Below are 12,425 nucleotides of genomic sequence, written 5' to 3'. Positions count from 1 at the left end.
ATCTTTTCCGGATCTCATCCACCAGCCAAAGTTGCCGGCAAACCCCTTTGGCCGTAACTCACGCGCAATGAAAAATCCAAAAATAAAAAACCCAAAAACTCCGTTTCAAACCCTTTTTTCACTTTTCCAACTTGCTTCTTAAAAAAAAAAATGTTATAATTTTCCTAGATCTCGACTTGAATCCCCTGTTTAAAACGCCCCAAAATCTCATCTCCACCACCCTATACACTTTTTACCCCAATGTATTTACATCCACAATATGACTCTAGATGTGTGTAAAGGAATTGCCTTCAAATATTTAGATTTGTGGAAAGAATCAATACCTTTAATCTTCATTATTTACTATTTACACATATATAAAGCCATATGGTGCTATTGTTGACAACTTCACCTAATTCTTTTGCGCCACCTTAGATCTTGTTTGAATTGTTGAAAAATTTTTTTAATTGAGTCGCTCGAACTTTTGTTTATGCCAGGAAATTAAATTTATGTATTGCTTTGTTTAAGGGTAAAATGGAAATTTTGTAACAGTTTGTAATATTAACAAGGACTAAGGGTAAAATAATAATTTTATAATATTAGACAATTATCACATAAACACTCATTTAGGGATTATTTTAATCTATAGTAGTATAGATAAAATGGTAAATTTATTGAAGATTTTTAAGCAATTAAAAATGATTAATTGAGCATTTGGCCAAAAATGAAAGAATTTAATTAAATTGAAAAGAAAAAAAATTATAGACTTCAAAGAATTAAAAAAAAAAAAGCACTGCAACTTTTATGAATTATGTCAAAATATTATAACATAAAAAATGTTAATTTTTTTAAAAAGATATACTAATAAGATAAACAAATAAAATATTGGAGGAATTTATAAATTAAATAAATAAATCATAAATATGATAGATTTTATTTATATTTGATTCATTTACATTTATGTATGAATATATCATTTACAATAATTATATTATAATTAATCAATTAAAATTTAAAATTATATAAAATTTATTAAAATATTATATAAAATCTATTTTTATAAACGATGGATCCTTATATAATTTTTGATTATAATTAAATAATTATAATATTATAATAAAAAGAATTATAGTTAACATATTTCTTATATTTAAAATTTCTCTATTAAACAAATTTTAAAAAATCAAAATTCAAAAATTTAAAAGGAACCACAAAATGACACGCAAGTGTTGTCATTCTAAAAATACTACAAGGGCAAATCAGTCAGAAAAAAGAGGGAGTAACTGAAAATCTGTACTCTTTTTGTGGTCTCCGTAATTTCTATTAAATCCAAGGGCAATTACGGTGCAATAAATGATGGCGCAAAGGGCGGGTCCATTCCAAAAGCTAAAAAAAGATGACAATTACAAAAAATAAAAAAAGTTTTATTTTATTATTTTAAAAAAAGTTAAATAAATCAAATAAAATTTTTTAATATTTAATTTAAATTAAAAATTTTAATTTAGCGGACGTGAAACTTGATTGAAATCTGGTTTAATAGAGGCGTTGAGATACGAATGCTTATATCTCTCTTCCCTTTCTCTCTCAAGGCTTTCTTTGTCCCTTATCGGCTTCACGTTCTCACTTTCTCGCCCCACAGATTTTCTTTCCAAACAACCCTTTGATAGAGAAACCCCAAGAAAATCCGAGAAAATTCACTCTTATCCTCTTTCTCTTCAATTCTCTTCAATTATCCCGATTGAAACAGAGAAAACTCTTTCAGAAGCTGGAGATCACCTTCGTTTCGACGCAGTTGGATCCGGTTCACTGACACAGAAAAATCCGGTTTTGTAAGTTTCTCTTAGAAAAAAACGCCATAGATTTATTCCGTTACGTTGCTGTTTTGATTTCTGGAAGTGAGAAGCCCTAGTAAAAATCGGTGGCCTTCTTTTCTTTTTTTTTGGTTTAGGAAAGAAACGCTAGGTTTTGTTTTAGGGTTTGGTATTTTGGGGAAAAAGGAAAAAACGGTGGCGTTTTGTTGGGGAGGTGCTGCCTCATGCGATTTGATGCCGCCAGAACCTTTGCCTTGGGATCGGAAGGATTTTTACAGGGAGAGGAAGCTCGAGAGGACGGAGTCGCAGCCACAGCTGGCGTCAACGGCTAGATGGAGAGACTCGTCATCTATGTCGTCGTATCAGCATGGGTCCTTCAGAGAATTCTCTCGTTGGGGATCCGCTGATATCCGTCGTCCTCCTCCAGGTAAGCTCTTTCCTTCCTTTTACGCCGCTTGTTTCACCCTAGCCTCTTATTTTAATCCTTATTTCATTTGAAGGTTAGGGTTTTATCATCATGGATTTTCTGGGATTGGTTTTTTTTTTGGGGGGGGGGGTAGGGATTAAGGAGTGTTTAGATCCGTTGGTTTTTTAGGTTTTAATTTAATTTCTTTTGGAAATATCTGATTTTTTCTTTTCTTTTGTTTTATTCTAGAATATGTATCTTCATTCTAGTTAACGGGGAAATTTATTATTATTTTTTCCCTCGTTTTGCTTTATTTACTAAATCAACGTTCTTTGATTTTCTGGGTAGTGTTTTTTTCCCTTTTCTTTAGATATATAATATTGATTTTTCCTATTTTTCTTGTTTTTTGGGTTCATGGGAGGACTTATATTTTGATTTTGATAAATGGGGAATTTAAATGTTTTAATAAAACCTATTTTTTGTTTTTGAAGGAATGATGGTTTTTGGGTTTTCTGGTACTTTTTTTTTTTGGGTACTTAAGAGATAGGAAATATTGTTTTTTCTGTTTCTTTGATTCATTGAAGAACATGAACTTTGATTTATTAAATGGAGACTTTTAGGTAGTGTTTGGTTTATGACAACGAGGTTGTTTTCTATTTTCATTTTCACAAAAAATAGAAAATAGACTATAAATCTTCTTTGGTTAAAAAAGTATAAAATATTTTCTAGAAAATGAAAATGAAAACAGGTCAAAATTTGAGGGAAAAAAAAAGATGTTTTCGATATTTGCAATGAAACAAAGGGGGAGATGAAAAATGGGAAAGCACGGGAATTTTAAAAACTTTTGTAGTTTATGTTTCTATTGCTTGGAGACACGAGTTCAAATCTGTAAACAAGCAAAACAAGTTTTTTTAGTTTTAGATGAAACCCCAAACTCTTTCCTTCTCCTATTTCTTCTTCTCTTTTCTCTCTTCAGTAATTGCTCCCTCAAACCCCATACTCTTTCTTTCTCTTATTTATTCCTTCTGAGTTGTTTTGCTTTTCTTTTCTGTTCATTCTGGTATGGTGTATTTAGATGCAGAAAATGTAGGTTATAGAAGATCCTGCTGTCAAAATTTCCTTGTTTTCTAATCTATAGCACCCTTTGTAGATCTATGCTCCTTTAATTTAAAAAATGGATTCCTATGAAAAAGAGGGGCTCGTTGAAGAATTTGTATCTGGTTCATTCCAGCAATCTGCCTGCATTTCAAACAAAGTGGCCTTGTAGAGCTGCAAGAAAAACAATCTTTTCTCAGTCTTTCTTGAGTCCATTCAGTAGCTACAAATGCCATACTCCCAGCTCAATCCAACTTTCATCTCTGGCATAGTTCTTGTCTATGGCCTCAGCCTTGGCTTCTCTGGCTCTTTCTTTGAAGTAGCCTCAGAAAACTATTGCAAAGATGTTTAGAAAGTCCAGCCCACAGTGGTTCAACTATACATAGGCCTATATTATGTATCATGGATTATGAAACTTGTTTAGGTTTACGCACTGATTTTTTTTTTCAATTAAAATGTTATAGAAGAATAGTAGAAGACCATACTTTGTGGATACAGATGTTTATGCATTGATGTTTTGTATGCAGAGCCTTTGTGTACTTATAAATTACATACTTGCAATTTTAATATGCATTTTGCTTTAATTATTTAGTTATTATCTTTCTATTTTTTGTTTTAAAAATGCATATACCACACTTATTTTTATAATTTTCATTTTTGAAAACAACTTTTCATTTTTTGTGTACCAAACATCTTTCTTTTATTTTTATATGGGGGTACGATTTAAGAGATTGATTGAATTTCCTTTTCTTTTTTGGGATCTGGAAGAATACTTATACCTTGCATTTGTTAATATTTTTGTGATTTTTCTTTTTTGCTTAAATATTTTATGAAGGTCATGGTAAGCAGGGCAATTGGCACATGTTTGCTGAAGAAAATGGGAGTTATGGATATGTGCCAATGCGTTCTGGTGACAAGATCTTGGATGATGAGAGCTTCCATCAGTCAGTTTCTCGTGGAGATGGGAAATATGGTAGAAACAGCAGTAGGGAAAGCAACAGAGGGTCATATAGCCAGAGAGATTGGAGAGGTAATTCTTGGGAAACGAGCAATGGGTCCCAAAACACTCCTGGGAGGCCTCATGATGTGAATAATGAACGGAAGTCAGTGGATGATATGCTAACGTACCCTTCTCATACTCATTCTGACTTTATAAATACATGGGATCAACTTCAAAAGGACCAGCATGATAATAAGACAAATGGTGTCAATGGGTTAAGCACAGTACAAAGATGTGAGAGAGAGAATTCAGTAGGCTCCATGGATTGGAAGCCTCTTAAGTGGAGCCGCTCTGGAAGCTTGTCTTCTCGGGGTTCAGGCTTTAGCCATTCTAGTAGCTCAAAGAGCTTAGGAGGTGTAGATTCTGGTGAAGGGAGGCCCAATTTACAACAAAAAAATTTGACCCCAGTCCAGTCCCCTTCTGGGGATGCAGCAGCCTGTGTCACATCTGCTGTGCCTTTTGATGAGACAACATCAAGAAAGAAGCCACGCCTTAGATGGGGTGAGGGTCTGGCAAAATATGAGAAAAAGAAAGTTGAAGGCCCTGATACAAGCATGAACAGATTTGGGGCTACAATTCCTGTTGGTAATACAGAACCTAACAATTCTCTGAGTTCTAACTTAGCTGATAAGAGCCCTAGAGTTCTTGGATTTTCTGATTGTGCTTCTCCTGCAACTCCCTCCTCTGTTGCTTGCAGTTCCTCACCAGGTAAATCTTAGATTTTCTTATATATTTATTCAGTGTTAAGCAGACATATCTAAAACAGGTGTAATATAATTGACAATAATATTGAAGACTTGACTGGTTAACTGGATTGTTTAGGAATGGTCTTGGAATTACACAATTTATGTGCCTTTTCTGACTATTTTCTTTATAAACCAGCAATAGTTTACAGTCTTGTGACTTCTATTATGAGCATGACCCTTTGTTTGCTCATATGTTCTTGACTCTCCACTTCCCCTCCCTGGCCATTCTTACTAACTTGAATATTATTGGATTGGATGATTGATGATAATAATGTAGGCTCACGTGGCAAATTAAATTGATGTTTAGAACTGGTCTTGGTTTTATTCAATCTATTTATTTTTTTGGTACCATGGTCTTGAACTGGCTCTAGTTTGATAGTTATGTGACTTGTCACGCCATGACTTTTTCTGGTTTCTTATGCCTTAAGAATCGCTTGTTGAATATATATATGATCTTGACTCTCCATTTCCCCCTTTAAGCAAACTCTATATCAGTAGTCTATGTCTTTATGAGGTGATAGGTGTTTTCCTTTTGTCAATTCCTAGGTGCCATCTCTCCATGGGGTAGAGCTAGAGCCTATCTATCTAGAATTCTAGGGTCTTATTTAACGGAGGAAAAAGTCATATTTGGCAAGATTATTTGTTCCCAATTGCAAATTTGACCTATGTTGTAAGCATGTGTGGGAAAAAAACTTTGTTTTCTTCATTTTTAGGACTGCTTTTATTGTTTAGTGCCTTATTCTTTAGTTGTTTTCTTCTTTAAGCTTCATGTACCTTCCAAATCATGTCTGAATTAGAGTATTTTTTGATGCCTTTTTTTTTTAATTGGAAGAATTCTAGGGCCTTATTTTAAAGGAGGAAAAAGTCAAATATTTGACAAGATTAGTTGTTTCCAATTGAGAATTTGACCTATGTTGTAACTTGTAAACTTGTGTTGGAAAAAAGAAACTTTATTTTCTGCATGTTTTGAACTGCTTTATTGTTGACTGGCTTGTTCTTTAGTTGTTTTCTTCTTTTTGTTTCATGTAACTACCAAATCATGTCTGAATTAGAGTATTTTTTTAATGGCTTTTTAAATTGGCAAATGTTTAATTGCTGGATGTTAAATGATCCCCATTCTATTGTGTTATGAATATGTTTTTCTCGTTTATTACCAAAATATTCCTGGTTGTTGCAGGTATGGAAGAGAAATCATTTAGCAAAGCTGCAAATGTTGAAAATGATGGTAATAATTTATGTGGTTCTCCAAGTCTTGGGTCTCAAAATCATCTGGAAGGATCCCCTTTTAATTTAGAGAAATTGGATTCCAATTCAATTATTAATATGGGCCCTTCACTTATTGATTTGCGTCAATCTGATGATCCTAGTACAGTGGATTCTAGTTTTGTTCGCTCTACTGCAATAAATAAGCTGCTACTATTGAAAGGTGATGTATTGAAGGCATTGGAGATCAATGAATCTGAAATTGATTCACTTGAAAATGAACTTAAGTCGTTGAAAGGTGACTCTGGAAGCAGATGTCAATGCCCAGCAACGTCCAGTTCTCTTCCTGTTGAGGAAAATGGGAAAGCCTGTCAAGAACTGGAGGCTGTATCCAATATGATCCCCCGACCTGCTCCCTTGAAAATTGATCCTTGTGGTGATGCTCTTGAGGAGAAGCTGCCCCTTTGTAATGGTGTACTGGAAGAAATTAATGCTGATATAAAAGATGGGGATGTTGATAGTCCTGGAACAGCTACATCTAAATTTGTGGAACCATCATCTTTGGAGAAAGCAGTTTCTCCATCTGATATTGTGAAGTTTCATGAATGTTCTGGTAATTTGGGTACCATTCAATTGACAGCAATGGAGGAGGTGATTTTAGCTACTGGTTCACGCAATGAAGGGACTGTTGCACCCATTTCTGGGGAAGTCAGTGTGCTTAAAAAGATTGATAATGATGATGCACATGTTCCAGAATCTTCAAATTCATATGCTGATGGAGAAAATATAATATACGATGAAATATTGACCGTTAATAAGGAATTGGCAAATGGAGCTTCTAAAGTATTTAATAACCTATTGCCAGAATATCAGTATAGTGTTGAGATTTCTGAAAATGCCAATGCGGCATACTGGCAGACTGATGCTTCAATCAGGGAAAAAATTGCAATGCGGAAGCGGTACTTAAGATTTAAGGAGAGAGTATTGACCCTTAAGTTTAAAGCATTTCAGCATGCATGGAAGGAAGATATGCGTTCCCTGTCCATGAGAAAATACCGTGCAAAGTCTCAGAAGAAGTATGAATTTAGTTTTCGTTCAACTCATGGTGGTTACCAAAAGCATCGGTCCTCCTTTCGTTCTCGAGTCACTTCTCCTGGTAATTGTTTGAGCCTCCTGCTTTAGAATAGTTTTTATGAGTTGCTAGTTCTGTTGTATTTTGCTTGTGGTTGCATGGCCTTACTTTAATTTAAGTATGTTACATTTCATTTTGTTTCCTCTTGTCTTTTTATTTTTTGATCGTCTGTCAACTTGAATGCGATGTAAAATGTTGAGGATTAATTCTTATAAAATTAAACTGTGGGTCATATTAATAATTTACATCTTTTTCAATTATTAAGGGAAATGAAAGTATTATTAGAAGTGTTGCTGAAGATCAGTATGGGAAATAAAAGAGAATCTTGCATTGAAGAAGGTAGAAGACTATAAGCTAGGTTTTTTCTTTAAAATCATATGGACAAGTGGATAACCTAAGATCATTTCTCTTAAGCCTAGAAAATAGACATTGAAGAACATTATGGCATATGAAGGCAATTCCAGAGGGGAATTGAGGTCAGTTGATTTTATATCAAATAGTAATCAACAATATCATGGTAAGCAAAAACTTCCATGACAATTTTATTTGACAAGGAATTGCATGGATTAACATGTTGGAGGCTAGGGCCCTTTCTAAGAGATGATTGTTCTAGCAGAAACTTTTCTTGTTCATGGGTGGAAGAAGCTGCATTTGACATGTTATAGAGTTCAATCTATCTCTTATTTTCAAGGTTCTTTTGTATACATTTTGTGAATGGTCAGTCATTCATAGTATTAGAGATTCTGGTTTTTTGTTTATGGGTATTGGTAATAAGTGGAATATGTAGAAGGTAAGAGTAATTAAGAGTAATTGCCTTTCGACTGGTGAAAGTCATTGTATTTATTGTGAATGTCTCATTATGATTTCTTGGACATTTCTTATATTGTTGTTAAGAGAGTGGCTTGAGGTTACTAAAACTAGTCTACCACATTCCCCTCCAAAGCTGATATTTGGATAATGTAGGGTTGGATGCATTGTGGTGCATCTTCCTCGATACCTCATGCATTAAATATGAGCTGGTGGTACAGATTGCTGGCATGCAAGACTCTACTTAAGTGGGAGAATTTGCTGTTGGATTTGATTATCGTATTCGATTTGGCAGATTGTATGCTGCCGTAAATGTTGGATTGTCAAATGAGATATCTGTGATGTATATTCTAAAACCTTTCAAACAATCATGATCTCTGAGAAATATTGCATCGTATGAAAATGCAAAAAATTTGGGATTGCATGTGAAAATGCCCGAAATTTTGGATTGCAGGTTTAAGTCATTGAAGTGGGATTTGCTTGGCTTTAGTTTTCCTGGTGAAAATTGGTAAAAAAACTTGGAAGTATCTTATTTTCCTAGATTATGTTTTTCATTTAAATGCTTTCATCCGTGTATATTGTTATTTCTAATGCTTGTAACTGATTAGTATTGTCTTTTTGTAAATTCCAAGTGAATGTGAAAAACCAGGTCACTTTTGACTTGGATTTAGCGTAATTAATGCTGCTGATATGTGATCCACTAATCAATTATATTTTCTGTTTTCTCTAAATGTCTTATCTGTTTTTGCTTTATTTTCTAGAAAGATTGTTTATTTAAGGACTTGGCATTTACCAGTAGTGATGCATATAATTACTTTTTGGGTTGTTTTTGCAGCAAGAAGTCTAATCCTGGAACCTAATGCAGAGATGATTAATTTTGCAAGCAAACTGTTTCTAGATTCCAATGTCAGGCTTTACAGGAATGCTTTGAAGATGCCGGCATTATTTTTGGATGAGAAAGAGAAGCAGATTTCAAGGTTTATCTCTAGTAATGGATTGGTTGAAGATCCGTGTGCCGTTGAGAAGGAAAGAGCTTTGATAAATCCTTGGACATCAGAAGAGAAGGAAATTTTTATGGATAAGTTGGCTGCCATTGGGAAGGACTTCAGAAAAATTGCTTCCTTTCTTGATCACAAGACAACTGCAGACTGTGTTGAGTTCTATTACAAAAACCACAAGTCTGAATGTTTTGAGAAAACAAAGAAGAAGCTTGATACGAGTAAACAAGGTAAGTCCTCTGTGAATACCTACTTGTTGACGTCAGGGAAAAAGTGGAGCCGCGAACTGAATGCTGCATCCCTTGATGTTCTGGGTGCAGCTTCAGTCATAGCAGCTCATGCAGAAAGTGGCATGCAAAATCGGCAGACATCTTCTGGTAGGATCTTTTTGGGAGGGCGTTTTGATTCTAAAGCATCTCGAGCTGATGATAGCATTGCTGAAAGGTCAGGCTGTTTTGATATTATTGGGAATGATCAAGAAACTGTAGCCGCTGATGTTTTAGCAGGTATATGTGGTTCGTTGTCTTCTGAGGCAATGAGTTCTTGTATCACTAGTTCTGCTGACCCTGGGTGGAAGTGTCATAAAGTTGATTCTATGGTTAAAAGGCCTTCAACATCTGTCACTCAGAATGTTGATGATGATACTTGTTCAGATGAGAGTTGTGGGGAAATGGATCCTGCTGATTGGACAGATGAGGAAAAATCAGTCTTTATACAGGCTGTCTCATCTTATGGTAAGGATTTTGGAATGATCTCACGATGTGTTGGAACAAGATCCAGGGATCAATGCAAGGTTTTCTTTAGCAAGGCTCGCAAATGCCTTGGACTGGACTTGATACGTCCAAGAACCAGAAACATGGGAACAGCCGTGAATGATGATGCCAATGGTGGTGGAAGTGATATGGAAGATGCTTTTGTCCTGGAGAGCTCTGTTGTTTGTAGTGATAAGTTGGGGTCTAAAGCAGAGGACTTGCCTTCCACTATTGTGAGCATGAACGTAGATGAATCTGATCCAACTGGGGAAGTGAGTTTGCAATCTGACCTGAACTTATCAGAGGAAAACAATGGGAGGCTTGTAGATTATAGAGATTCTGAGACAGTTGAAGCTAGGGCTTTTTATGTGGGCCAAACTGAGCTAATTTCTGAAGGTGTTGGTGATGATATGGTTGTTGATAGTAACAAGGCTGAGTCAGTGCATGTTAAAAAAAGTGTTTCTTTGGCCAATCTAAATGCTTTAAGAAATCACGTTGCTGAACAGGGTGTTTCTGTTGCAGTATCCGCATCTCTTGGTGAGGCAGTTGATCCTTGCCTTCCTAGATTAGATGCTATGGTTGAGCCCAAACCTGATGCTGGTTGTCCTACTGAGGGGTTTGGAAATGATTTGGAGGTGCAGGAAACATCATTGTCCAAACATGGTCTGGACGAACGCAATACAAACTGCATTGCGGAGACTAGCAGTCGAAGTATCTGCGGGGTAGATTCAAATAAAACCAGTGATGAGTTCATTGATAAAAATTCTAGTTCAGGTTTTAGCTTTAACACTAAAGACCCGCATCAAGCTTCTCTTGACTTGGATTCTGCTGAAAAGCCTTCTGTCATAATATTGCCAAAGGAAAACTCTTTTACTAAAAATTCTCCATTGCATGATTCTGATGCCTTTCAATGCAAGAAAATATGCAACCAAGATAGGTTGTCATCAACACTTGATTACAAGGAGAATGAAGACAAACAGGCTCACAAATCTGTTAGCAGAGATGAGTCTGACCATTTATCTGGAAAGCCATTAGTGGATCTTGCTGAATCCTACCAGATTATAAGGGGTAATCCCTTGCAAATTTCAACTTTGAAAGAAATGAATGGTGATGTCAATAGTCAGCTTCCTCTACTTAAAAGCCTTTCAACATCAGAAAGGGGTTTTACTGGCCCATATTTGGCTCAAGATTGTTATCTTCAGAAGTGCAATGGTTCAAGATCAGCTGCTGATCTTCCACTTCCAGTGGAAAACTTAGAACAAGCGAATGGTCGTCCAAAATCCCATTCTCGGAGTCTGTCAGACACAGAAAAACCTTGCAGGAATGGTAATTTCAAGCTGTTTGGTCAGATACTCAACTCTGGTTCCCAAGATGATGAAAAGGTATCTCATTTTCCAAAACAAAGCACAAAATCGTCGAATTTGAAATTCACAGGTCACAATAATGTTGGTGGAAATACATCTTGCTCAAAGTATGACCGCAATAATTGTCATCGGTCGGAAAATGTTCCCAAGAGGAGTTACGGTTTCTGGGACGGGAACAGGATACAAACTGGGTTGTCATCTTTGCCTGACTCTTCTATTTTAATGGCAAAGTATCCTGCTGCATTTGTTAATTATCCCGTACCAGCATCTCAAATGAATCAGCAGGCATTGCAGACTGTTGTCCGGACTACCGACCGAAACTTGAATGGTGATGTTTCAGTTTTTCCACCTAGGGAAACAAGCAGCAACAACGGCGTGGTGGACTATCAAATGTACAGGGGCCGTGATCGTACCAGGGTGGCACCATTTACCATGGACATGAAGCAGCCACCGGAAATGTTCTCTGAGATGCAAAGACGGAACGGGTTTGATGCCACACCGAATTTACAGCCGCAGGGAAGGGGGGGAATGGTTGGAATGAATGTTGTGGGGAGGGGAGGAGTTCTTGTAGGGGGGTCCTGCCCTACTCTCTCAGATCCTGTAGCAGTACTTCGAATGCAGTATGCAAAAACCACAGAGCAGTATGGTGGGCAGAGTGGGAGCATCAACAGGGAAGAAGAGTCATGGAGAGGTAAGGGGGACATAGGCAGCAGCAGGTAGTAGAAAGCAAATCCTCAGTGGCAAATATTTCTTTGCCGCGCACTGTATGATAGATTTTGTATTTGTTTTTTTATTAATGAAAATGATGATAGGTGCATTCCAGTCTTTTTTTGGTAATATATTTTAGGTGCTTTGTAATATTCCAGCAGCAGCGTTTGTATTTGTTGTATTTGATGGAAAATCCACACAATAATCTGTTGTAGTTTAGGAGGGCAATTTCAGGTAAGTTAACATTGTCTAAGTATGGGAAATTTTTTGCCTAAAATACAAAAGAAGTCTTAAGTTATTTCACTTTTTTTTAAAAATAAGTATTTATATTTTTATTATATTTAAATGAGTTTATATCATTTGATTTGGATTCAAATAAATTTTTACTTAAAATGAAAGATTAGTTTATATTGAGGTTTATTTA

The 12,425-nt window shown here is 35.7% G+C and overlaps 1 protein-coding gene across 4 annotated transcripts; it reads left to right on the top strand.

Moving 5' to 3' along the window:
• Positions 1 to 1,577: 1,577 nt before the first annotated feature.
• LOC111295980 (uncharacterized) lies at positions 1,578 to 12,130 on the top strand. Of its 4 annotated transcripts, none has more exons than XM_022889911.2 (5): positions 1,578 to 1,808; positions 1,928 to 2,217; positions 4,141 to 4,999; positions 6,215 to 7,396; positions 9,015 to 12,130. In XM_022889911.2, the coding sequence occupies exons 2-5, from the start codon at positions 2,158 to 2,160 to the stop codon at positions 12,011 to 12,013; spliced, it is 5,100 nt and encodes a 1,699-aa protein (XP_022745646.2). In that variant the 5' UTR covers positions 1,578 to 1,808; positions 1,928 to 2,157; the 3' UTR covers positions 12,014 to 12,130. The 4 variants fall into 4 exon arrangements, with proteins under 4 accessions (XP_022745646.2, XP_022745645.2, XP_022745648.2 ...); XM_022889910.2 differs by having other exon boundaries at positions 4,127 to 4,999; XM_022889913.2 differs by lacking the exon at positions 1,928 to 2,217 and having other exon boundaries at positions 4,127 to 4,999.
• The last annotated feature ends 295 nt before the right edge of the window (positions 12,131 to 12,425 follow it).

Source organism: Durio zibethinus, chromosome 12 (assembly GCF_047325235.1).
Source record: "Durio zibethinus cultivar Kanyao isolate XHJ-2024 chromosome 12, ASM4732523v1, whole genome shotgun sequence".
NCBI lineage: Eukaryota > Viridiplantae > Streptophyta > Magnoliopsida > Malvales > Malvaceae > Durio > Durio zibethinus.
The sequence above is the reverse complement of the archived record's forward strand: the minus strand, read 5'-3'. Positions and strand labels throughout refer to the sequence as shown.

Bases quoted from the DNA above. Each gene is read 5' to 3' on its own strand.
- LOC111295980 (XM_022889910.2), top strand. From the start codon at position 2,025: ATGCCGCCAGAACCTTTGCCTTGGGATCGGAAGGATTTTTACAGGGAG. The intron at 2,218-4,126 runs GTAAGCTCTTTC...TATTTTATGAAG, and splicing joins TATCCGTCGTCCTCCTCCAG to GTCATGGTAAGCAGGGCAAT. The intron at 7,397-9,014 runs GTAATTGTTTGA...TTGTTTTTGCAG, and splicing joins TTCTCGAGTCACTTCTCCTG to CAAGAAGTCTAATCCTGGAA.